Source organism: Salvelinus alpinus, chromosome 25 (assembly GCF_045679555.1).
Source record: "Salvelinus alpinus chromosome 25, SLU_Salpinus.1, whole genome shotgun sequence".
NCBI lineage: Eukaryota > Metazoa > Chordata > Actinopteri > Salmoniformes > Salmonidae > Salvelinus > Salvelinus alpinus.
Genome location: NC_092110.1, coordinates 43,137,222 through 43,164,120, shown reverse-complemented (window position 1 = coordinate 43,164,120; position 26,899 = coordinate 43,137,222). Strand labels below are relative to the sequence as shown.

The following is a 26,899-nucleotide window of genomic DNA, read 5'->3' as shown; positions in this document are numbered from 1 at the left end:
GTCGGTTAGAAATTATACTGATTTTATCGTATGTAATTCTACGCTACAAAGTGAAGAACACAATGCTATTTACTTAAGGCCAGTTATAAATAAATTCGTGAGACCGATCCAACCGGCATCAAGTTCAGCTGTCATTCGCCGTGTAGCCAACGGGTAAGTAACGTTAACGACAAAACATTACATTTCCTGCTATCAAAATGAGTTGATTGATATTGTACATTCTGTTATTCACTTAGCTTGTCTTCATGACTATTAACCAGAACCTGGATGTCCTGTTACAGAATGTTGATGTGGTCGCCTAGCTAATGGGCTAATAGCCCAATATTGCACTAAAGGAGCCTAACGTTACTCCTTATCCAATGTTACATGTTCTGTTTAAAGGGCGAATTGGCTCTGGAAGCCAAAACAGCCAAGTACTCATCTATACGTGTTGATTTTAATCGATTCTCAATCTCGTTACGGTTCTAGAAACAAATCCCTATACTTTCATATTACATCAAAATAATTTCTCAAATGCAAAATACACACTATTAATGTAAACAGTTTTAACCGGTTAACACAGTTGCAGCAGACAGTACCTTTTTAAGTAAAACACGTTTGTGGCGTTCTTAGCACAGGTTGTCCACTCTGTCTTCCGTCTGTTTTCCGTAAACAAGCGCTGTAACATGGAAATATGGTCGTGTGGGAATCTTAACCCAATAAACGGTGTATCAATTTAATTTATTTATTGCTGATATGAAATATAAGGTTCTTATGCTTCCAAAACAGTATCGCAAGAAATGCATGTTTAATGTTCAGACCGAGTGTCGCAGCACAACAAAACATCCCCTTTACAGAAGATGCTTTCGTCATCGTCAATGATTTATGTGTAACGGAACTGAGTGAGATGATCAAGGGATACCTATGGCAATGAACATGACAATGCCCTGACTGTGACATAGTACTTGGTCCTCTTGACAGTCAATACTTAACGACCACTTTTGTCTTCCCCCCCCCCCCCCAACATTAAGGCAAGAAACCAGGATTACTTTTTATGGCAGTGTCAAGAGCTACACATTTCACCCCAGCAGTGAGATTTCTTGGATCCTGCTACAAACAGAGACTCTTGGCCCCACACCTGTCTGTGGGATGGAGGGCTATCTCTGGAGGAGAGTACAGACGGCCAGGCCAGACACAGGACAACACCCCCATATGGAAGAAGTTTGACTTCAATAAAGGTGTGGAGGGGATACGAAAGCATTTGACACTGCTGAAGAATGAGTTTCTGGGCCGCTGGGCAGGGCCAGAGGGAAAGCCACTGATTGAACATATCCTGGAACAGACCAGGGTGATCTGGGAGTTCAGAGGGCCAGAGAGCCTGGAGCAGTGGACAGTATCTTCAGACCAAGAGATTGGTGGGAGGAGTGAGGCCTATCTGAAGCTAGGCAGGAACAACGCTACATGTCTGATGTATGGGACCCTCTGTTCTGCTCCCCCCAGGGACGGAGAGACACGATATAGTGGATACTGCACGCTGCGTTCCAAACCGCCCATGGTTAGTACTGATGCTGTCTTAACTTAGCCCGGGTGCCAGTCTGTTTCTGCCCTCTTGCCAATGAGTTGGCATGATTATACAAACACCGGTACTCAGGCTAGTCTTCCCTCCCCAGTAAGATTAAACATCTGCCAAACATTGAGCACGTCCTTCCATCAGTTCCATGACTCAACCTTGGGAAGCATGGCCATGTGAGATGTTAACCCCAAAAACATTTTTTCTCTAGGGTTCGTTTGACAGTAAGAAGCATCACGATTGGTCCAGCTTTAACACCCTGCACCTGCGTATCCGTGGTGACGGGCGACCATGGATGATTAACGTCGGGGCGGAGACCTACTTCTCACACCAGAAGAACGACATGTACAGTTACTTCCTGTACACACGGGGAGGACCTTACTGGCAAGATGTCAAGGTACAGCCTAGCCAGGGACTTTTTTGACGCTGCTGCTGTAACCGATGTGAAATGGCTAGCTAGTTAGCGGTGGTGCGCGCTAATAGCGTTTCAATCGGTTACATCACTCGCTTTGAGACCTTGAAGTAGTGGTTCTCCTTGCTCTGCAAGGGCCGCGGCTTTTGTGGAACGATGGGTAACGATGCTTCGTGGGTGACTGTTGTTGTGTGCAGAGGGTCCCTGGTTCGCGGCGAGGGGACGGACTAAAGTTATACTGTTACTCTGTTTATCTTATATGCATAGTCAATTTAACTATACATTCATGTACATACTACCTCAATTGGGCCAACCAACCAGTGCTCCCGCACATTGGCTAACCGGGCTATCTGCATTGTGTCCCGCCACCCACCAACCCCTTTTACGCTACTGCTACTCTGTTCATCTCTGCAGTCACTTTAACTATATCTACATGTACATACTACCTCAATCAGCCTGACTAACCAGTGTCTGTATGTTGCCTCGCTGCTTTATTTCTTTACTTACCTATTGTTCACCTAACACCTTTTTTGCACTATTGGTTAGAGCCTGTAAGTAAGCATTTCACTGTGAGGTCTACACCTGTTGTATTCGGCACACGTGACAAATAAACTTTGATTTCAGTTGCAGATAGAAATGCCATGAATAGAGATATGATTCCAGTGTCTACATAGAGGCATATTTTTGTTTTACACAGCCCATTTCTTACTGAACGTGCTCCAAGTCTCCCTTGCTTGGTTTTGGCTTTTCATTTCAGGAAACTGTCTTCAAATTGTTTGCGTCTCACACAGTACATAGGAAATGAGTGAGTATCACCTTGTGACCTTAGTTGTGACTACTATAGGACATGAGCGAGGCTATCGCCGTGTGATCTTAGTTGTGACTACTATGGGACATGAGCGAGGCTATCGCCGTGTGATCTTAGTTGTGACTACTAAGACATGAGCGAGGCTATCGCCGTGTGATCTTAGTTGTGACTACTATGGGACATGAGCGAGGCTATCGCCGTGTGATCTTAGTTGTGACTACTATAGGACATGAGCGAGGCTATCGCCGTGTGATCTTAGTTGTGACTACTATAGGACATGAGCGAGGCTATCGCCGTGTGATCTTAGTTGTGACTACTAATGGGACATGAGCGAGGCTATCGCCGTGTGATCTTAGTTGTGACTACTAATGGGACATGAGCGAGGCTATCGCCGTGTGATCTTAGTTGTGACTACTATGGGACATGAGCGAGGCTATCGCCGTGTGATCTTAGTTGTGACTACTAATGGCCCAGAAGTATTTAGATGCTAACATTTAATTGCACCGTTACAGATTCCATTCTCTAAATTCTTCCTCTCTAGTCGTGGGAGGATACAAGATGATCAGCATCCTCTCTGGTTGGACAAGGTAAGTGTACTACATAGTACTCAGACAAGGGTAAAACTATGATTCACTTGCTACGTTTTTTTTGCCACTCTAATGTCCGTTTTGTGCTCCTAGGTTAACACCATTGGAATAACGTTGGGTGATAAGGCAGATGGTCCATTTCAGCTGGAGATTGATTTTGTTGCTGTGTGTAACGACCGTGCGCACACAGAGGCGTTTGCATATGAGGTATACAAGAGGAACCCTGAAGTCTGAGGACAACAAGCATCACCTACCAAGTCCTAAAAAAAAAAAGATGCTACTTCGGGAAATGTCAAATTTACTACATGTATTTACAATTCTGAAAAAGTACAAAAACTTGTTACGCACTGTAAAACATGTGAATTACAGATGACCAACATGTTAATGTGAACAATAAAGTTCATAACATTGTAATAGTGAAGTGTTTGAGGAACTACAGAGGAAAATTGAACAATCATAACAGGTTGGAACAGTATAGAGGACGGATGCAGTAAGAACACGACAGATGTAAAATAACAGGGTCTAAACTTTTACAGAAGAGTGGGGAAAATGACAGAATAATTAGGTCATGACGAGGCCTCGTCTGGCTCCAAGCATATTCACTTTCTTCTGCTTCCTGTCTTCAGTCTGTTTTGTCCTCCTTTCCTCCCTCGAATCAAATAAAATATGGAAATCAATACAACAGGAAATTCAGCCATTTGGAAAGAGAACAAGTTTCAGGACAGACTCAATTAGTTCCCTTGGGCCTTTTTCTCCGATGTTTTGAGTAATCAACGAACGATTTAATTCCCAGCTTTTGTCAATAACTCAAATTACCCCATCCACTTTTAACTTTTTGTTTCTCGATACTCACCTTGTCTGAACCGGGTGCTGTTTGTAGTTCTTCTGGTGTGAAGGAACAATCTGAGACTGGTCAGCTGTGTTCTCCTTGGTCTCTCCATAAGGCTTCAGCTTCCCTACAGACGCGATAAACCAGGGCGTTATTGACCAGACGCGATCAACCAGGGCGTTATCGACCAGACGCGATCAACCAGGGCGCTATCGACCAGACGCGATCAACCAGGGCGCTATCGACCAGACGCGATCAACCAGGGCGCTATCGACCAGACGCGATCAACCAGGGCGCTATCGACCAGACGCGATCAACCAGGGCGCTATCGACCAGACGCGATCAACCAGGGCGTTATCGACCAGACGCGATCAACCAGGGCGTTATCGACCAGACGCGATCAATCAGGGCGTTATCGACCAGACGCGATCAATCAGGGCGTTATCGACCAGACGCGATCAATCAGGGCGTTATCGACCAGACGCGATCAATCAGGGCGTTATCGACCAGACGCGATCAATCAGGGCGTTATCGACCAGACGCGATCAATCAGGGCGTTATCGACCAGACGCGATCAATCAGGGCGTTATCGACCAGACGCGATCAATCAGGGCGTTATCGACCAGACGCGATCAATCAGGGCGTTATCGACCAGACGCGATCAATCAGGGCGTTATCGACCAGACGCGATCAATCAGGGCGTTATCGACCAGACGCGATCAATCAGGGCGTTATCGACCAGACGCGATCAATCAGGGCGTTATCGACCAGACGCGATCAATCAGGGCGTTATCGACCAGACGCGATCAATCAGGGCGTTATCGACCAGACGCGATCAATCAGGGCGCTATCGACCAGACGCGATCAATCAGGGCGCTATCGACCAGACGCGATCAATCAGGGCGCTATCGACCAGACGCGATCAATCAGGGCGCTATCGACCAGACGCGATCAATCAGGGCGCTATCGACCAGACGCGATCAATCAGGGCGCTATCGACCAGACGCGATCAATCAGGGCGCTATCGACCAGACGCGATAAACCAGGGCGCTATCGACCAGACGCGATAAACCAGGGCGTTATCGACCAGACGCGATAAACCAGGGCGTTATCGACCAGACGCGATAAACCAGGGCGTTATCGACCAGACGCGATAAACCAGGGCGTTATCGACCAGACGCGATAAACCAGGGCGTTATCGACCAGACGCGATAAACCAGGGCGTTATCGACCAGACGCGATCAATCAGGGCGTTATCGACCAGACGCGATCAATCAGGGCGCTATCGACCAGACGCGATCAATCAGGGCGCTATCGACCAGACGCGATCAATCAGGGCGTTATCGACCAGACGCGATCAATCAGGGCGTTATCGACCAGACGCGATCAATCAGGGCGTTATCGACCAGACGCGATCAATCAGGGCGCTATCGACCAGACGCGATCAATCAGGGCGCTATCGACCAGACGCGATCAATCAGGGCGCTATCGACCAGACGCGATCAATCAGGGCGCTATCGACCAGACGCGATCAATCAGGGCGCTATCGACCAGACGCGATCAATCAGGGCGCTATCGACCAGACGCGATAAACCAGGGCGTTATCGACCAGACGCGATAAACCAGGGCGTTATCGACCAGACGCGATAAACCAGGGCGTTATCGACCAGACGCGATAAACCAGGGCGTTATCGACCAGACGCGATAAACCAGGGCGTTATCGACCAGACGCGATCAATCAGGGCGTTATCGACCAGACGCGATCAATCAGGGCGCTATCGACCAGACGCGATCAATCAGGGCGCTATCGACCAGACGCGATCAATCAGGGCGCTATCGACCAGACGCGATAAACCAGGGCGTTATCGACCAGACGCGATAAACCAGGGCGTTATCGACCAGACGCGATAAACCAGGGCGTTATCGACAAGACGCGATAAACCAGGGCGTTATCGACCAGACGCGATAAACCAGGGCGTTATCGACTTACCCCTGTGAGGCTTGTAGGTGAGAGGCTTAGAGAGACTGGCCTTCAGATCAAAGTTGGCCTTGTTCGTTCCAGGAGTGTTAGAAAGAACACTGGTGTTTGCATTAAACACAAATGCTGTTCCTTATATATAAAAAAAAAAGGAAAAATACAATAGAAAACAGGAAGGAATCCATTCATTTGTAATGCATAGAAAATGCAAAGTAAAGACAACATAGAAATTAGATTTAACGTGACCTAGATTTAGAAAGGACGTTACCTGGCGTCTTGGTGCTAGAGAGAACAGAGGACTTATTGACTTCACGTTTCCCGCCAACAACTTTAGTCTCTTTCCCAGGAGTGACGAGTTCCACACGGGTTGACGCGCGTGCTGGTGTCTTGACCATGGACCTCTTGTGCTCATTATCCCGAGTAGCCTGAGAGAACCTTTACAAAAAAAAACAACAGTTGGACTTATTCTATAACATGTCATTCTAGAAAACAGTCACCGGAACAAAAGTTAGTTAACTTCTATTTTGCAGAAACTCATCACACCGGGCATGGTGTGACGTTCACCAGAAGAGGTTTACCTAGAAGTTTCAGTAGCACTGTAAAGTACTTGGTACGAACTAAATCAGACCAATGTTTAAAAAAAAGACTCACCGAACATTGATCTTGCAAGTGGACAGGACTGTGGGTCTGAATGGAACAACAGTGTCCTTGTGAGGGACGCTGGTGGCAGAGACCCGGGTCTGTCTGCGTTTGTCTGTAGCTGGCTTACTGGCCGAGAGTCTACTTTTATCCGTGGCAGATTTGATGGCTGAGAACCGAGTCTGTCTGCATCTGTCTGTGGCAGGTCTCTGGGATGCTGGGCTGAACAGGGAGGCACAGCTCGAGGTTGTGATCTGGAAAACACATCAATGATTGATCACACCAAGCAACAATTGACTTGGAACCAATTAAGAACTTAAAAAGATTCAACATGTACTACTTACTGCTGGAGGTTTTCCTTCAGTTGGTTTAGGAAGAGTCTTATCGGAGAGAACCTGAAGAATACCAAGACAATATCTGATTAACCATTTGATACATTTATGAATCAGCTATACAATTTTGTAATAAATAATTCCATGGGCTTATTTGAGATTGAACATCAAACCCCACCTTAACCACTACACAAACCCCACCTCTATTATATAGTTCAGGGGAATTCAACTCTGACCCTGCGAGGTCCGGAGCCTGTTGGTTTTCTGTTCTACCTGATAATTGATTTCACCCACCTGGTGTCCCAAGTCTAAATTAGTCCCCGATTAAAAAAACGCAGTGGAACTGGCTTTGAGGTCCAGAGTTGAGTTTTGATGGATATAGTTCATTACCTTCAGTTCCTTCACTGAACTTCTGAACAAATCAACTTGCTTGGTCTTCCTTTCCACGTACGAATCAATTGACTCCATCCTCTTGAAATGTGCCTCGTGGAGCTTTCTGAAGTCTACGATAGAAAGTGTGTAAATAGTTTATTTTTTTCAGGTCAGAATTTTCACTACTTATCTTGAAGCTTAATGCAGACATCGTTTCAAGCAAAGACCTAAAAAATTTTTCATCTTGAATGTTTTAAATCCTGTAGATACAGAACATATGATTCAGATGACTAACTTGGTGTAGTAGGCTTCAGCATTGACTTAGTCCTCTTCAGGAGCCCCTCATGGCGAGGGATCCTTCCTACTGGCTTCACCACCTTCTGTCCCTCTCCTGTACAAAGCAATATGAGAATGTGATCAATATATATATATATATATTTTTTTTTTTACATTTTAGTCATTTAGCAGATGTTCTTATCCAGAGCAACTTACAGGAGCAATTAGGGTTATGTGATTTGCTCAAGGCCAGACAAATCTTTTTTTTTTTTTACCTAGTCGACTCGGATTCAAACCACCGACCTTTCGGTTACTGGCCCAAGACTTAACCGCTAGGCTACCCTGCCACCCTAATGAGGTGACTAAAACCAGAGTTGATGCGCTACATAATAATCTACAATTGAACCTTGTCCACCAGACTAACCTTCCTCAAACGTCACTGCCGGGACTGCATCTTTGTGGCCAGGTTCAGGCTGTGTCTGAACATTGGTTTTCTGGGACTCCTCCACTGGTGCTGCCACCCCAGAATCCTTAGCGGCAGACGTTTTCCTTCTCTTAACACTCCCTTGGTCGATTCTGGGTTCAACCAGCGTCTCAAACATCTAGATGATCAAAAAACACCATAGTTCAGTTTCTCAAACACATATCCTTAACATAAGACACATGGAGACCACTGCTGGGGCACACACACCTGTTCCTCATCTTCAGGCTCCTTCCTCTTCTTCGGTCGCCCTCTACCGCGACGTTTGGTAACAAACTCCTGAGCTGGTTGTTTTAGTGAAGGCTCATCATCATCATCATGTGATGAATTGTTGATTTCCTGGGTTGAGTTGATGTCATCCTGTGCAGCAACGCCAGTCTCATCTCCCTGCTAAATACACAACCAGAGGTTTTCTACTGGCTGTGAAATTACAATGCAAAACATAGCTAGTTATAAACACACAGAAAGAAAGTTAAGGAGAAATCAGTGTACCTTGCAGATCATGTAGAAGTGTGATAAGTTGCGTTTTTAAAATGTCAAGTGCACAAATACAGTGAAATGACTTTCTTGCAAGTTCTTATCCCAACAATGCAGTAATCAATTTACACCTGTATTTAACCACGCAAGTCAGTTAAGAACAAATTATTATTGACAATGACAGCCTACCCCGGCCAAACCCAGAAGACGCTGGGCCAATTGTGTTCTGCCCTATGGTACTCCCAATCACGGCCGGATGTGATACAGCCTGGATTCGAACCAGGGACTGTAGTACCTTAGACCGCTGCGCCACTCTGGAGCCCAATGCAGTAATCAATATCAATGTAGTAGTATACAGTATGCATAGTCACTTTACCTCTACCTACATGTAAATATTACCTCGACTAATCTGTGCCCCCACACATTGTACCGGTACCCCTTCTATATTGCCTTGTTACTGTTATTTTACATTGTTCTATTTTCTTGCTTACTTCAATTTATTTAGTAAATAGCTTTACACATCTGCATTGTTGGTTAAAAGGCTTGTAAGTAAGTCTTGTATTCGGCGCATGAGACAAATAAAAATTGATTTTAAGTAAAGTAGAACAAAATCAAGGGGGGGAAAAAATCATAATTTGAACAGAAGTTGGAGGGAGCTTCAAGACAGAACTTAACGTACGTCCACTGCAACATCTTCCTGCGGTTGTTGTTGCTGCTGGAAGTGCTCCTTGAGCGCCTTCAGAAGCTTATCAGCCTTTAAACACATAAAACAAAGTTAGCTAGGTTGTACACTGCAAAACAACGTGGTGGATAATATAGTAAGTTAACTAGCTATTAGTTGGGTAACGTTAGCTAGCTAACGCGTTAGCTAACCCGCAAACAACCCAATGCCGTAACGTTACTGTTTACGATTTATTGTACCTTTAGTTTTGAGGTTTTGAGCCCAACCTCCTTCGCAAGACTGCGCAATTCGGCATACTTCATGGAATCCAATTCCATTTTTCTTGTTTTACCTAAAACAAATGAGTTTGTCACTGCAACACGTTTTAACTAATCCGCTCCCGCTTCGAGTTACAGACAATTTATCTGACGCGCCTGACGGTTAAAATGCTCAGGTTCAAAAAACTGGAGTATAAGCCATTTGATTGGCTGGCGGATGTACACGGAAGTACATCGCAACCAATCAAAACTAATTTCTATCAGCACCTAGGTTCTCCGCTAGATGGCAGTAAAACACGGAATAAAACAACCGAAAAAGACACTTAAAATATATGTTTTGGGTCAGAAGTTGAATAACGTGACATTTGAAATAAAATAATAGAAAAATGTATGATTTCGAGTCATTTCAATACTGCGATCCTGATGACCAAAGCCTGGAGAATGAGGCAGTGAACGAAGCCAAATGTCGGGAATCCAGCAACTTTCCATTGTGGACGATGGAACAGTGTGGGCTGATTCCCGAGCGATCTGTGAAGAGGCAACATGTCAACTCACTCAATGTGTCTTAGTAAGTTGCTTCATTACAACTAGCTAATTAGGTGAATATTAATAGTGTGTTTCCGTTGTCAGGTTTATAACGAGGGGGAACACGGTCTGAGAGGTGTTTGAACCAGCAACGCTGCCCCTATGAGTAACTCGTACTAACGTAGCGCCGAGACCCCTAGAGCAGGGTTGGCAAACTGGCTTCTTCTTCGGTGGGGTTTATCGGTTGGCATTGGTTATTGGTTGGCATCCAACGTTATGGTGTATTACCGCCACCTAATGTACTGGATTGTGGGATAGAGACAGGGAGACACTAAATCCTACCAGCCAGACCCATTGCTCTTAAAAAAAATAACTAAATATTTGAGAGTATATCTAATATGACGTTTTACTCAATATACTCTTTAAACTAATTTCTTGTATCCCCTTCTCCCTTCTCCCTCATACTAGATATCAGCCTCTCTCTTTCCCTCTGATACTGCCCACACTGTAGCAATACATGCCCCACTGTCTCTGTTTCCTGGCAATAATCACACTTTCCTGTTGGAAGCATTCCTATCACATTTAAGGTCTTATTTAACAGACTGTGTCACACCCTTAATCTTGTAAAAATCTGTCCCTCCCTTACCGTCCTCCCCGACTTTCCTCTGTACTTGAAATAAATGCCTGCCCTTAGTATCTCTAGTCAACTGCTCCTGTCATCTCTGCACCATCGCTGTCCATATCAGGCTTTTTGCTTCTGCTTTGCTCATTGAAACTATAACCTCAACATCCCCACTACTTAGTGCTTGTTTAGTCAGTACATCAACTGCCTCGTTCCCCTCCACCCCCACATGGGCTGGGACTCAAGTCAATGTTATCTGTATACCCATCTGTCTAATCCTGCCATGGGGTTGTAGCACCTCATAAAGCAGGTCTCATCTGCTACGTGACCTAAAGGACTGGAGACTCATTAACACTGCACATGAATCAGAGCAAATAACTACTCTGTCTGGCTTAACTTCCTCCACCCACTACAAGGCCAACAGTATGGCCATCAGCGCCGCCGTATATACAGCCAGATGATCTGTAATACATTTCCTGACTTCCACCCCACATTCCTGCTCTACAAATGCTGACCCAGTACGTCCTGTCCTTGGATCTTTTGAACCATCTGTGTAAATAGCCACAAAATCCTGATACACAATATCCAGACTTCTCTTAAACAAATCAGATGGATCATCATCCTCCCTATCTTTCTGTAGTCTCTCCAATCAGATGGATCATCACCCTCCCTGTCTTTCTGTAGTCTCTCCAATCAGATGGATCATCACCCTCCCTGTCTTTCTGTAGTCTCTCCAGATGGATCAACACCCTCCCTATCTTTCTGTAGTCTCTCCAATCAGTTGGATCATCACCCTCCCTGTCTTTCTGTAGTCTCTCCAAATCTTCTAGATCAACTACTGGAAGCGGGAGTCCATGGTGGATTTACAGGAATAACTACCGTTGGGCTAAACTCCCTTCCATACAGTCCCATCTCCTTCGCCTGGGTATTATCTAGAGGTCGACCGATTAATCGGAATGGCCGATAAATTAGGGCCGATTTAAGTTTTCATAACAATCGGTAATCGGCACGATTATGGCCGATTACATTGCACTCCCTGAGGAGACTGCGTGGCAGGCTGACTACCTGTTACGCGAGTGCAGCAAGGAGCCAAGGTAAGTTGCTAGCTAGCATTAAACTTATCTTATAAAAAACAATCAATCTTAACATAATCACTAGTTAACTACACATGGTTGATGATAATACTAGTTTATCTAGCTTGTCCTGTGGTGCATATAATTGATGCGATGCCTGTTAATTTATCATTGAATCACAGCCTACTTCGCCAAACGGGTGATTTAACAAGCGCATTCGCGGAAAAAGCACTGTCGTTGCACCAATGTACCTAACCAGAAACATCCATGCCTTCCTTAAAATCAATACACAAGTATATATTTTTAAACCTGCATATTTAGTTAATATTGCCTGCTAACATGAATTTCTTTTAACTAGGGAAATTGGGTCACTTCTCTTGCGTTCTGTGCAAGCAGAGTCAGGGTATATGCAGCAGTTTGGGTCGCCTGGCTCGTTGCAAACTGTGTGAAGACCATTTCTTCCTAACAAAGACCGTAATTCATTTGCCAGAATTGTACATAATTATGACATAACATTGAAGGTTGTGCAATGTAACAGCTAGATAAAATACTGAATGGTTCCGTATTTCACTGAAAGAATAAACATTTTTTTTTCTCGAAATGATAGTTTCCGGATTTGACCATATTAATGACCTAAGGCTTGTATTTCTGTGTGTTATTATATTATAATTAAGTCTATGATTTGATAGAGCAGTCTGACTGAGCGGTGGTAGGCAGCAGCAGGCTCGTAAGCATTCATTCAAACAGCACTTTCCTGCATTTGCCAGCAGCTCTTCGCTGTGCTTCAAGCATTGCGCAGTTTATGACTTCAAGCCTATCAACTCCCGAGATTAGGCTGGCAATACTAAAGTACCTATTAGAACATCCAATAGTCAAAGGTATATGAAATACAAATGTATAGCGAGAAAGTCCTATAATTCCTATAATAACTACAACCTAAAACTTCTTACCTGTGTCACGCCCTGACCTTAGAGCTTTTTATGTCTCTATTTTGCGTTTGGTCAGGGTGTGATTATATATAGCACGTCTTCCCCTCTTCCATAAGGCCCCATCATCTACAAATAACGACTTCCCAATATCCGTCCGTACCTGAGAGTAAACATCATTGATCATGATTGAGAACAACAGAGGACTAATCAGGCTCCCCTGCGGTGAACCGTTGTCCAGCAGCTAGCTGCATTATAGAGACTTCCCCACCCTCACCTGGGTAGACCTTCCAAACAGGAAATCCTTTATCCAGTTGTACGTTCTTCCTCCTACCCCCATAATATCAAGCTTGATTAACAACCCCTCCTTCCACATCATATCATACGCCTTCTTCACATCAAAAAAGACAGCTACAACAGCCTCCTTGTTCACCTGAGCCTTCCTGACCTCTGCACCTAGCAGAGCACTGGGTCCATAGTTCCCATTCCTGACCTCTCCTTCCAATCAGAGCACTGGGTCCATAGTTCCCCTTCCTGAACTCTCCTTCCAATCAGAGCACTGGGTCCATAGTTCCCCTTCCTGACCTCTCCTTCCAATCAGAGCACTGGGTCCATAGTTCCCCTTCCTGACCTCTCCTTCCAATCAGAGCACTGGGTCCATAGTTCCCCTTCCTGAACTCTCCTTACAATCAGAGCACTGGGTCCATAGTTCCCCTTCCTGACCTCTCCTTCCAATCAGAGCACTGGGTCCATAGTTCCCCTTCCTGACTTCTCCTTCCAATCAGAGCACTGGGTCCATAGTTCCCCTTCCTGACCTCTCCTTCCAATCAGAGCATTGGGTCCATAGTTCCCCTTCCTAAACTCTCCTTCCAATCAGAGCACTGGGTCCATAGTTCCTCTATCCTTCCTGAAACCACTCTGATGTGGCGATACTAGCTCCCTGCTCTCCTGGAGGTTAGCCTCTTTGTAATCATACGTTCCATAATCTTACATACATGTGATTATAAAGCTATTGGCCGATAGCTTGTTGGCTTCGTTGGGTCCTTTCCTGGCTTCCGGATTGGTACCACTACTGTCTTCTTCCAGCTACCTGGTAGTTTCCCCTCCTCACACACTCTGTTGTACAACACCAATACCTTATCCAGTGCCTCATCACTAAGATGGGCCAACATAATATAACACACTTCATCTTTCCCAGGTGAAGTTAACCCAGCCTTACCTATTGCCCTTTTCACCTCTGCCATGGTGCATTCAACGCATCATGTACATCCTCCCTCCTCTCCAACACTCCAGGATGCTCCTCTCTCATTCTCTCTCTCCCCCTCTGCACCTCCTCCGACAAATTTGCAGAGCTATGCACTTGGACAAACGCTTTGGCCATCATCTCTGCCTTCTCCTCATCTGTTACTGCCACATCCTTCCCACTCGTCAACACTGGATAATCCCACTCCCTTCTGACCCCACTCATCCTCTTAATCATCCCCAACACTTCTCCCACAGGTGTCGCCCTTCCAATGGTGTCACAGAACCGACGCCAACATGACCTCTTTGCCTGACGGATAGTTCTCCTCACCAGAGCCTGGGCCTGTTTATACTGAATCAGACTGATGGATAGTTCTCCTCACCAGGGCCTGTTGATACTGAATCAGACTGATGGATAGTTCTCCTCACCAGGGCCAGGGCCTGTTGATACTGAATCAGACTGATGGATAGTTCTCCTCACCAGGGCCTGTTGATACTGAATCAGACTGACGGATAGTTCTCCTCACCAGGGCCTGGGCCTGTTGATACTGAATCAGACTGATGGATAGTTCTCCTCACCAGGGCCTGTTGATACTGAATCAGACTGACGGATAGTTCTCCTCACCAGGGCCTGTTTATACTGAATCAGACTGATGGATATTTCTCCTCACCAGGGCCTGGGCCTGTTTATACTGAATCAGACTGATGGATAGTTCTCCTCACCAGGGCCTGGGCCTGTTTATACTGAATCAGACTGCTGGATAGTTCTCCTCACCAGGGCCTGGGCCTGTTTATACTGAATCAGACTGATGGATAGTTCTCCTCACCAGGGCCTGGGCCTGTTTATACTGAATCAGACTGATGGATAGTTCTCCTCACCAGGGCCTGGGCCTGTTTATACTGAATCAGACTGATGGATAGTTCTCCTCACCAGGGCCTGTTTATACTGAATCAGACTGATGGATAGTTCTCCTCACCAGGGCCTGGGCCTGTGTATACTGAATCAGACTGACGGATAGTTCTCCTCACCAGAGCCTGGGCCTGTTTATACTGAATCAGACTGATGGATAGTTCTCCTCACCAGGGCCTGGGCCTGTTTATACTGAATCAGACTGATGGATAGTTCTCCTCACCAGGGCCTGGGCCTGTTTATACTGAATCAGACTGATGGATAGTTCTCCTTACCAGGGTCTGGGCCTGTTTATACTGAATCAGACTGATGGATAGTTCTCCTTACCAGGGCCTGGGCCTGTTTATACTGAATCAGACTGATGGATAGTTCTCCTCTCCAGGGCCTGTTTATACTGAATCAGACTGATGGATAGTTCTCCTCACCAGGGCCTGTTTATACTGAATCAGACTGACAGATAGTTCTCCTCACCAGGGCCTGTTTATACTGAATCAGACTGATGGATAGTTATCCTCACCAGGGCCTGTTTATACTGAATCAGACTGATGGATAGTTCTCCTCACCAGGGCCTGTTTATACTGAATCAGACTGATGGATAGTTCTCCTCACCAGGGCCTGTTTATACTGAATCAGACTGATGGATAGTTCTCCTCACCAGGGCCTGGGCCTGTTTATACTGAATCAGACTGACAGATAGTTCTCCTCACCAGGGCCTGTTTATACTGAATCAGACTGATGGATAGTTCTCCTCACCAGGGCCTGTTTATAGTGAATCAGACTGATGGATAGTTCTCCTCACCAGGGCCTGTTTATACTGAATCAGACTGACATATAGTTCTCCTCACCAGGGCCTGTTTATACTGAATCAGACTGATGGATAGTTATCCTCACCAGGGCCTGTTTATACTGAATCAGACTGACATATAGTTCTCCTCACCAGGGCCTGTTTATACTGAATCAGACTGATGGATAGTTCTCCTCACCAGGGCCTGTTTATACTGAATCAGACTGATGGATAGTTCTCCTCACCAGGGCCTGGGCCTGTTTATACTGAATCAGACTGATGGATAGTTCTCCTCACCAGGGCCTGGGCCTGTTGATACTGAATCAGACTGATGGATAGTTCTCCTCACCAGGGCCTGGGCCTGTTTATACTGAATCAGACTGATGGATAGTTCTCCTCTCCAGGGCCTGGGCCTGTTTATACTGAATCAGACTGACAGATAGTTCTCCTCTCCAGGGCCTGTTTATACTGAATCAGACTGATGGATAGTTCTCCTCACCAGGGCCTGGGCCTGTTTATACTGAATCAGACTGATGGACAGTTCTCCTCACCAGGGCCTGGGCCTGTTTATACTGAATCAGACTGATGGATAGTTCTCCTCACCAGGGCCTGTTGATACTGAATCAGACTGACAGATAGTTCTCCTCACCAGGGCCTGTTTATACTGAATCAGACTGATGGATAGTTCTCCTCACCAGGGCCTGTTTATACTGAATCAGACTGATGGATAGTTCTCCTCACCAGGGCCTGTTTATACTGAATCAGACTGATGGATAGTTCTCCTCACCAGGGCCTGTTTATACTGAATCAGACTGATGGATAGTTCTCCTCACCAGGGCCTGGGCCTGTTGATACTGAATCATACTGATGGATAGTTCTCCTCACCAGGGCCTGGGCCTGTTGATACTGAATCAGACTGATGGATAGTTCTCCTCACCAGGGCCTGTTTATAGTGAATCAGACTGATGGATAGTTCTCCTCACCAGGGCCTGTTTATACTGAATCAGACTGATGGATAGTTCTCCTCACCAGGGCCTGGGCCTGTTGATACTGAATCAGACTGATGGATAGTTCTCCTCACCAGGGCCTGTTTATACTGAATCAGACTGATGGATAGTTCTCCTCACCAGGGCCTGTTTATACTGAATCAGACTGATGGATAGTTCTCCTCACCAGGGCCTGGGCCTGTTTATACTGAATCAGACTGACGGATAGTTCTCCTCACCAGGGCCTGGGCCTGTTTATACTGAATCAGACTGATGGATAGTTCTCCTCACCAGGGCCTGGGCCTGTTGATACTGAATCAGACTGATGGATAGTTCTCCTCACCAGGGCCTGGGCCTGTTGATACTGAATCAGACTGATGGATAGTTCTCCTCACCAGGGCCTGTTTATAGTGAATCAGACTGATGGATAGTTCTCCTCACCAGGGCCTGTTTATACTGAATCAGACTGATGGATAGTTCTCCTCACCAGAGCCTGGGCCTGCTGATACTGAATCAGATGTTGGAAGGTATGGATCTTTGTCAGTACTCTAAATGTCCTGTTCCTACTCCTCCCCGTTGCCCCACACTCCTCCGTCCACCATGAGAATGTTTTCCTCCTCCTCCATGAACTCCTAGGTATCAGTAGCTGCCCCCACCCAGTTATTCATACTATCCACATCCCCTCTCATATCCACCCGAGCCATCATCTGCTCACTCAGCTCCTGAAACGGATCCCCTTTTACCCTTCCAAACACCCACCTGTCTACTCCATCCACTGACACCTCCTCCCTCCAGCCTACTGTGCCTAGTGGTGATCACTCCCTGCTGTCGACTCCTCCCATACCTCCTACTCACAGATTTCTGCCATTACATTAGATACCAGAGTGAGGTCCAAGGCAGACTCTTTCCCTGTGGCTACATCAGTCCTGGTCCCTCGGCCATCACTAGATACCAGAGTGAGGTCCAAGACTCTTTCCCTGTGGCTACATCAATCCTGGTCCCTCGGCCATCACCAGATACCAGAGTGAGGTCCAAGACTCTTTCCCTGTGGCTACATCAATCCTGGTCCCTCGGCCATCACCAGATACCAGAGTGAGGTCCAAGACTCTTTCTCTGTGGCTACATCAATCCTGGTCCCTCGGCCATCATTCAGGCACATCAGATCTTTAACTTCTATCAGTTCCCCTCCCCCCAGAGTGTGTTGTGGGTATTAAAATCCCCACACTACATTACCTTACTTCTATCCTGGCCCTCCGCCTTCTCCAACACTTCCAGGTCCAATATCTGACAGGGATTATAGTAGTTCACTACCACTATCACCGCTCCTCTCAGCCACACCTCCACCACCACATATTCCTGTTCAATACCTCTGCCTAGCATCCTGTATGGAAGTCCTTGCTTTATGAAGGTCCTTGCTTTATGAAGCTTAACTGACTTGCCTAGTTAAATAAAGGTAAAAAAAATAAAACACAGTCAATTGTCAACATGTTGCTGAGTGGAATCAGGGTTGCCTCCCTTTTTGAAGGACGGACAAATTCCCTCCTTCCTCGAAATGTGGTTGTTCATTAACAGGTTTTCTTTTCTAATGTCAATCACTAATAGTCACTCAATTAGGCCATGTCAGCTAACATGTTTTAGATTGGTAATTTAGTCTAATGGCCAGCTATCTAAACGTGTAGTAATCAAGGTCGAATTAGATCTGGGGGCCCCGATTGATTTTGTTAGTAAATCTCACTCAGATATCATATTAAAAACTGCAAGCATTTCTCTCCACTCTATGGAAATGTTTTGTCGAATTGCACGAAATGAACCCACTCACTCCCCCTCAAAAAATGCTTGAAATTAGTTATAAAATTGCTAAATCTTCTCACCGCCCTATGGCAAAATGTGTAGAATTGCCCAGTGGTGTAAAATACTTAAGTAATAATACTTTAAAGTACTACTTAAGTCGTTATTGTGGTATCTGTACTTTACTGCTTCTACTTTTCTTCACTACATTCCTAATGAAAATAATGTACTTTTTACTCCGTACATTTTCGCTCATACCTAAAAGTACTCGTTACATTTTGAATGCTTAGCAGGACAGGAAAATGGTCCAATTCACACACTTATCGAGAGAACATCCCTGGTCATCCCTACTGCCTCTGATCTGGCGGACTTGTAAATGATGTCTGGGTGTTGGAGTGTCCCCCTGGCTATTGATAAATAAAAAATAAATAAAAATTGTGCTATCTGGTTGGTTTAATATAAGTAATTTTGTATGATTAAAAACCAAATACTTTTAGACTTTTACTCAAGTAGTATTTTACTAGGTGACTCACTTTTACTTGAGTCATTTTCTATTAAGGTATCTTTACTTTTACTCAAGTAGTATTTTACTGGGTTACTTTTACTTTTACTTGAATCATTTTCTACTAAGGTATCTTTACTTTTACTCAAGTATGACAATTGGGTACTTTTTCCACCACTGAGAATTAAATGAAATTAACTCTAAAACAAAAAAAGATATCTTGTGTGAGGGGGAGCAACTATGGTCCGTCATGATGAGTTCAGATTGTTTTTGTGGCTCCCAACCCCATCAAAGTTGCCCATGTTTCTTCCTGATGTCGTAGCGCCCACTAGCGGCTGCCCAGGCTACACTAATGTTGGTCTTAACTACACGTGCCAAAAAAAGCCCAGACCCTTGGCGGAGGTATACAGTGAAATCAGAAAGTATTCAGACCCCTTGACCTTTTCCATATTTTGTTATGTTACAGCCTCATTCTAAAATGTATTTAAAAATAAATGTATATCTCAATCTACACACAATGTGCCATAATGACAGAGTGAAATCAGATTTCTAGACATGTATTAAAAATAAAAAACTGAAATACCTTATTTACATAATTATTCAGACCCTTTGCTATGAGACTCTAAATTGAACTCAGGTGAATCCTGTTTCCATTGATCATCCTTGAGATGTTTCTACAACTTGATTGGAGTCCACCTGTGGTAAATTCAATTGATTGGACATGATTTGGAAAGGCACGCACCCGTCTATATAATATAAGGTCCCACCAAGAAATTTCCTTGAGATGATTTAATAACTAGCTACCTCATATTCTACTGGTTAATGTGGTTTCCTTTTAGTAGTTACTAATGCTAAATGGAACTATACTTGATCAATGTTAACTACTCATGTGAAGCTGTATGACTGAGGCATGGCTTGTTGTGTTTTTATATTCTTCTGTTCAGGTATTAAAACTGTTTTGTAAACCACTAAATGGGTCTCAATTGGATGAGAATGTTGCATCTAAAGTGCTGTTTGGGGAAACCCTGCTATCCTTGAGAGGCGCTAGGCGTCACCTCGGAAAACCCTGCTATCCTTGAGAGGCGCTAGGCGTCACCTTGGAAAACCCTGCTATCCTTGAGAGGCGCTAGGCGTCACCTTGGAAAACCCTGCTATCCTTGAGAGGTGCTAGGCGTCACCTCGGAAAACCCTGCTATCCTTAGGAGGCGCTAGGCGTCACCTTGGAAAACCCTGCTATCCTTGAGAGGCGCTAGGCGTCACCTCGGAAAACCCTGCTATCCTTGAGAGGTGCTAGACGTCATCTTGGAAAACCCTGCTATCCTTAGGAGGCGCTAGGCGTCACCTCGGAAAACCCTGCTATCCTTAGGAGGCGCTAGGCGTCACCTTGGAAAACCCTGCTATCCTTAGGAGGCGCTAGGCGTCACCTCGGAAAACCCTGCTATCCTTAGGAGGCGCTAGGCGTCACCTTGGAAAACCCTGCTATCCTTAGGAGGCGCTAGGCGTCACCTCGGAAAACCCTGCTATCCTTGAGAGGCGCTAGGCGTCACCTTGGAAAACCCTGCTATCCTTGAGAGGTGCTAGACGTCACCTTGGAAAACCCTGCTATCCTTGAGAGGTGCTAGGCGTCACCTTGGAAAACCCTGCTATCCTTGAGAGGTGCTAGACGTCACCTTGGAAAACCCTGCTATCCTTGAGAGGTGCTAGACGTCACCTCGGAAAAACCTGCTATCCTTGAGAGGTGCTAGGCGTCACCTTGGAAAACCCTGCTATCCTTGAGAGGTGCTAGACGTCACCTTGGAAAACCCTGCTATCCTTGAGAGGTGCTAGGCGTCACCTTGGAAAACCCTGCTATCCTTGAGAGGTGCTAGACGTCACCTTGGAAAACCCTGCTATCCTTGAGAGGTGCTAGACGTCACCTTGGAAAACCCTGCTATCCTTGAGAGGCGCTAGACGTCACCTTGGAAAACCCTGCTATCCTTGAGAGGTGCTAGACGTCACCTTGGAAAACCCTGCTATCCTTGAGAGGCGCTAGACGTCACCTTGGAAAACCCTGCTATCCTTGAGAGGCGCTAGACGTCACCTTGGAAAACCCTGCTATCCTTGAGAGGCGCTAGACGTCACCTTGGAAAACCCTGCTATCCTTGAGAGGCGCATTATCTTAATGTGATGAAGAGTTCAGACCTTTTATCTTAAGGTGATGAAGAGTTCAGATCTTGGTAGGGAATTGGACTCAGGAATGAGTAGTAGATATGGAAGAAGATGTAAGTGGTAATGCCACACAAACCAGTCCAGTCATTCTTGCTATTGGCACCATGCTGCTTTTTATTGCTACATTTCTGATGCGGATTTCTTCAATGAATCCACAACCGAGACGGGAGACTCCGTTGCTCCAGCACGCCCCAGGGCCTCTCGCTGGAGTGCATAGTCACACCACAAACGCACAGTCAACTCATTCTGTTTGTTTACTAGTTAATACTTGGATCAACAGCCTGAAATCCAGTCTGTTTGTGCCGTCATTCGTCTCCTTGTCATCGCCAAGGAATGGCAAGTAGAATGATAGCGCAAACAGACTGGATTTCAGGCTGTGTATCAACGTCGTACATCTTTTATCAGAACCAGTGGTTCCAATGTGCTCAGGGTGATGTCAACAACCATCCCTGTTATTCAAGACCTGTAAAACGTTTTACTAACTTATATCAAAGCGCCACAATATCAAACTTTCAGTATCATAGATCAAGACAAATGACCAAGTTGATTATTGCCCGCAATACAAAATCATTGATTACTTTTAGTCATGCATAATATTTTCTCTTCGTATTTAATATAGTTGTAAATGATCAATATATTCTAGATTTACCTATCCTACCCATTTTCACATTATGTAGCGTTACAATTTTGCTATTTTTTAACACAGTATTCAAGACAGGATGATGGTAGTGAATTAATTCAAACATGTAAAAGAAAGTTTTACAGCATTTTTTTTGTTCAGTCGTTTCTCCTTGAGGCAGCTCTATTACGTTCAATTAATAGGAAGGATGCATAATAATTCACATGTATACATGCATACACAAGTTCGATTGATATGGACAACGGTGCACCATTTTAACAGAATGTAAAACCGTGAAGAAGAGGCATCAAACACAGGCCTCCTAAATCAGTGGTTCTTAGTTCTTACAGAGTGATACTGTACGAGTCCGAGGATACTTCCAAAAATGGCACCCTATTCCCTACATAGTGCACTACTTTTAACCAGAGCCCTATGGCACCCTATTCCCTACATAGTGCACTACTTTTAACCAGAGCCCTATGGCACCCTATTCCCTACATAGTGCACTACTTTTAACCAGAGCCCTATGGCACCCTATTCCCTACATAGTGCACTACTTTTAACCAGAGCCCTATGGCACCCTATTCCCTACATAGTGCACTACTTTTAACCAGAGCCCTATGGGCCCCCGGTCAAAAAGTACCGCACTAGTACCATAGGGAACGTAGCTTGACTATTGAATTTCCCCAGAAGACCGTTTTGCCAATTCAAATGTCAGTCTTTCTGCTTCAACATGTGCTACTTCACACACTGTTGGGTGTTTCTTACTAGGAACATACTGTATTATACACCATAGTCTTTCCTCTAAACAAAAAAAACATTAATTATATAGCTACTAATATGCTAAACATTCCTTTAAAAAAAACTGAGATTACAATAGATCAAATAAACTGAAAATCGTGCAGAATTGTTTGTTTCTTCTAAAATGTCTAATCAGATGCTTTTTTTACTAAATATATATTCTCCTATTCTAGATCGTTATTTTATTGATCCATTACAATAGGCTGTTTTCAAAGGAAGCACAACTCTAATATGTTGTCCAATTATTGGCAAAAGAGCCGATCTGATTGGTCAAAAGACCAATTAGTTGAAAAAGATCAGAATTGGGCTGCCTGTGTAAACACAGCCTAACACACTGGATGTCAATATGTCTGATTCTGTGTTAATTCCATAGAATACAGTTTCGATAGTAATAGATAACTGTATATGTGATGAAATTCACTCTTAATAGAATTAAACAATTTAATCAAATCTCCCAAACATCTTCTGTTTTCTAAAAACAATGTTTACTTATTTTTATTTATTTATTTAACTAGGCAAGTCAGTTAAGAAAAAAAATCTTATTTTACAATGACGGCCTAGGAACAGTGGGTTAACTGCCTTGTTCAGGGGGCAGAACGACAGATTTTGGGGATTCGAACTTGCAACCTTTCGGTTACTAATCCAAACGCTCTAACCACTAGGCTACGCTACCGCCCCCTATTCAAAAAGCAAGCAACACCAGCAACCGTTCATGCATGGTTAGATATAATATTGGCACCACAGTCCCTCTAAACAAGCTAATGCATATGAAGACTATACAATATTTCTTAATGGAAGACGTTGGTAATTTTGTTGTTTTCAAACAACTTGTCACTTGTTCATACAATATTACATATTCATATCCACATCATGACAGGTAATAAGATACCATATTGCACATATCCCGGAAGGAGTGAAGGTGGTGGACCACAAATGATGAAAAAAAGAAAGAAAGAGGAAATAGAAAATGTTGCCTAACTCTACCTAACTCTATGGGCACAACACATAAATCTACCTAACTAAGGTCCTGGGGCTCAACACATAAACCTACCTAACTATGGTCCTGGGGCACAACACATAAATCTACCTAACTCTATGGGCACAACACATAAATCTACCTAACTCTATGGGCACAACACATAAACCTACCTAACTCTATGGGCTCAACACATAAATCTACCTAACTATGGTCCCGGGGCTCAACACATAAATCTACCTAACTCTATGGGCACAACACATAAACCTACCTAACTATGGTCCTGGGGCTCAACACATAAATCTACCTAACTCTATGGGCTCAACACATAAATCTACCTAACTCTATGGGCACAACACATAAACCTACCTAACTCTATGGGCACAACACATAAACCTACCTAACTATGGTCCTGGGGCACAACACATAAACCTACCTAACTATGGTCCTGGGGGGCTCAACACATAAACCTACCTAACTATGGTCCTGGGGCACAACACATAAACCTACCTAACTATGGTCCTGGGGCACAACACATCACATAAACCTACCTAACTATGGTCCTGGGGCTCAACACATAAACCTACCTAACTCTATGGGCACAACACATACACCTACCTAACTATGGTCCTGGGGCACAACACATACACCTACCTAACTATGGTCCTGGGGCTCAACACATGAACCTACCTAACTCTATGGGCACAACACATAAACCTACCTAACTAAGGTCCTGGGGCTCAACACATAAACCTACCTAACTCTATGGGCACAACACATACATCTACCTAACTCTATGGGCACAACACAAACCTACGGGCCTGTTTCCCAGATACAGATTAATCCTAATTCTGGACCATTTCAATTTATTTAACTAGGCAAGTCAGTTAAGAACAAATTCTTATTTACAATGACGGCCTACCGGGGAACAGTGTGTTAACTGCCTTGTTCAAGGGATTTGAAGATTTTTACGACAGATTTTTACCTTGTCAACTCGGGGATTCGATCCAGCAACCTTTCGGTTACTAGTCCAATGCTCTAACCACTAGGTTACCTGCCGCTAAAAAGCTTTTTCAATGGAACTTCTTCGCGACAAGGGCTGTGTGTCTGGGAATCCAGCCCTATAACAAGGGCTGTGTGTCTGGGAATCCAGCCCTATAACAAGGGCTGTGTGTCTGGGAATCCGGCCCTATAACAAGGGCTGTGTGTCTGGGAATCCGGCCCTATAACTAAAATAACATAATCTGGGACTCTGTGCCATTCATACAAACTCTGATAAGGTTATCGAATGAATCAATATGGTGTAAGAATGAATCAATATGGTGTAAGAATGAATCAATATGGTGTAAGACGGAATGAATCAATATGGTGTAAGACGGAATGAATCAATATGGTGTAAGACGGAATGAATCAATATGGTGTAAGACGTAATGAATCAATATGGTGTAAGACGTAATGAATCAATATGGTGTAAGACGGAATGAATCAATATGGTGTAAGACGTAATGAATCAATATGGTGTAAGAATGAATCAATATGGTGTAAGAATGAATCAATATGGTGTATGTAAGAATGAATTGCGTCTTTTGACTTTTGGTACAGTACGTTAAGTTGGGCTATATGGTCCCTACTTCGTCTAAGGGAAACGATTATATTAATTTGCCTCGAACTCTAGGACCTGGGTTAGTGTACTGATGTTGTCTTTACACTGGTTAATATCATAGAGAAAAGCACCAACTGTCCTGGTGCAAAACATGGCAATGAGGTAGAGCAATAAAAACATCTTTCCACCACAGATCAACAATCATAAGGGAGGCTACTAATCTAATCTCACAGAGCCAGACGAGAGGCTCAGAATCTGGTATGATAAGGTACAGGGTAGCCCAAACCTCTTCCTGGAGATCTACTGTCCTGTAGGTTATCAGTCCAACCCTCTTCCTGGAGATCTACTGTCCTGTAGGTTTTCAGTCCAACCCTCTTCCTGGAGATCTACTGTCCTGTAGGTTTTCAGTCCAACCCTAATTTAACACACCTGATTCTTCTTATTAGCTGCTCAACAAGACCTTAACTAACTGAATCAGATACGTTAAATGAGGGTTGGACTGATAACCTACAGGACAGTAGATCTCCAGGAAGAGGATTGGACTGAAAACCTACAGGACAGTAGATCTCCAGGAAGAGGGTTGGACTGAAAACCTACAGGACAGTAGATCTCCAGGAAGAGGGTTGGACAGCACTGATATAGCAGAACAAACCTACTCTGTAGCAGTAAATTCTGGTATAATATAGCAGAACAAACCTACTCTGTAGCAGTAAAGTCTGGTATTATATAGCAGAACAAACCTACTCTGTAGCAGTAAAGTCTGGTATAATATAGCAGAACAAACCTACTCTGTAGCAGTAAAATCTGGTATTATATAGCAGAACAAACCTACTCTGTAGCAGTAAAGTCTGGTATTATATAGCAGAACAAACCTACTCTGTAGCAGTAAAGTCTGGTATTATATAGCAAAACAAACCTACTCTGTAGCAGTAAAGTCTGGTATAATATAGCAGAACCAACCTACTTTGTAGCAGTAAAGTCTGGCACGCGACATTAGGGGGCTACAAGATCTTTGATACAGTTTGCAGCATCTACTATGTTTTACTCCATTGTTCAAGGTTGGGAATGAGGCTTTCAGAACAACCCCACTGTCCGCAGTACATCTGGAACTACACCTATACTTTGTTCATTAGAATGGTAAATTGCTTGGTTCAGACAATAGGGTTATATTGGATTACTAAAGGCAGTAGAACAGAGATCATACATTTCAGGAGAGAAAACCTACCCGAGATTTCTGCGAATGGGACCGATTCTGGGGATGATTCCACCAACTAGCCGACAGTGTTCTGTTTCGATCCCTAGTTATGAAAATAATAGGACAAGACTTGACAGATATCATCATCGTTTGTCTACAAGCAGTGGTGGAGACAGATAGATGAGGATAGAGGAGAGAGAGAGGGGACAGATCCAGCCTGGAGCTGTCTGTAGTTGCCAGTCTCTCCTGTATCCCTACACATCCCTGGAGCAGGTCCACTGTCTTGTTCTCTGACGAAATATTGGCAGAAGGTTGAGCTCTTGATCCATCTCTGGTCCTCAACAGCTGGGCGTGACAATTGGGAGAGGTTACCCCACATGTGGATCTGTCTCACGTGAAGAACTGCGGTCTGGACATTTCCCCACGAAGTCTGGCACTCGTTCACTTCGCATCTGTTAAG

General features: G+C 44.5%; 3 protein-coding genes across 11 annotated transcripts in view; 1 reads left to right on the top strand and 2 right to left on the bottom strand.

Annotated features, from left to right (window-relative positions):
- The first annotated feature begins 14 nt into the window (after positions 1 to 14).
- Positions 15 to 3,770, top strand: ndufaf1 (NADH:ubiquinone oxidoreductase complex assembly factor 1). The gene is made up of 5 exons (XM_071366872.1): positions 15 to 153; positions 1,011 to 1,534; positions 1,761 to 1,946; positions 3,282 to 3,356; positions 3,450 to 3,770. The coding sequence occupies exons 2-5, from the start codon at positions 1,034 to 1,036 to the stop codon at positions 3,588 to 3,590; spliced, it is 903 nt and encodes a 300-aa protein (XP_071222973.1). The 5' UTR covers positions 15 to 153; positions 1,011 to 1,033; the 3' UTR covers positions 3,591 to 3,770.
- Positions 3,649 to 9,867, bottom strand: LOC139554006 (nucleolar and spindle-associated protein 1-like). Of its 4 annotated transcripts, none has more exons than XM_071366871.1 (12): positions 9,662 to 9,867; positions 9,420 to 9,494; positions 8,474 to 8,650; positions 8,207 to 8,384; positions 7,802 to 7,897; positions 7,525 to 7,637; positions 7,147 to 7,197; positions 6,815 to 7,056; positions 6,432 to 6,598; positions 6,176 to 6,289; positions 4,210 to 4,312; positions 3,649 to 4,005 (listed from the first exon to the last, which is right to left on the bottom strand). In XM_071366871.1, the coding sequence occupies exons 1-12, from the start codon at positions 9,737 to 9,739 to the stop codon at positions 3,918 to 3,920; spliced, it is 1,482 nt and encodes a 493-aa protein (XP_071222972.1). In that variant the 5' UTR covers positions 9,740 to 9,867; the 3' UTR covers positions 3,649 to 3,917. The 4 variants fall into 4 exon arrangements, with proteins under 4 accessions (XP_071222972.1, XP_071222971.1, XP_071222969.1 ...); XM_071366870.1 differs by having other exon boundaries at positions 8,474 to 8,653; positions 9,662 to 9,837; XM_071366868.1 differs by having other exon boundaries at positions 6,176 to 6,295; positions 8,474 to 8,653; positions 9,662 to 9,836.
- An 11,468-nt stretch (positions 9,868 to 21,335) lies between these two features.
- Positions 21,336 to 26,899, bottom strand: part of LOC139554003 (calcineurin B homologous protein 1-like) — a 31,021-nt gene continuing 25,457 nt past the window's right edge. For 5 of the 6 annotated variants that reach the window (XR_011670784.1, XR_011670785.1, XR_011670787.1 and 2 more), the window contains one exon: positions 21,336 to 26,891. The gene's annotated coding sequence lies outside the window, so the exon portion shown is untranslated. The remainder of the gene's footprint in view (positions 26,892 to 26,899) is intronic. The other variant, XM_071366863.1, reaches the window with a different exon arrangement.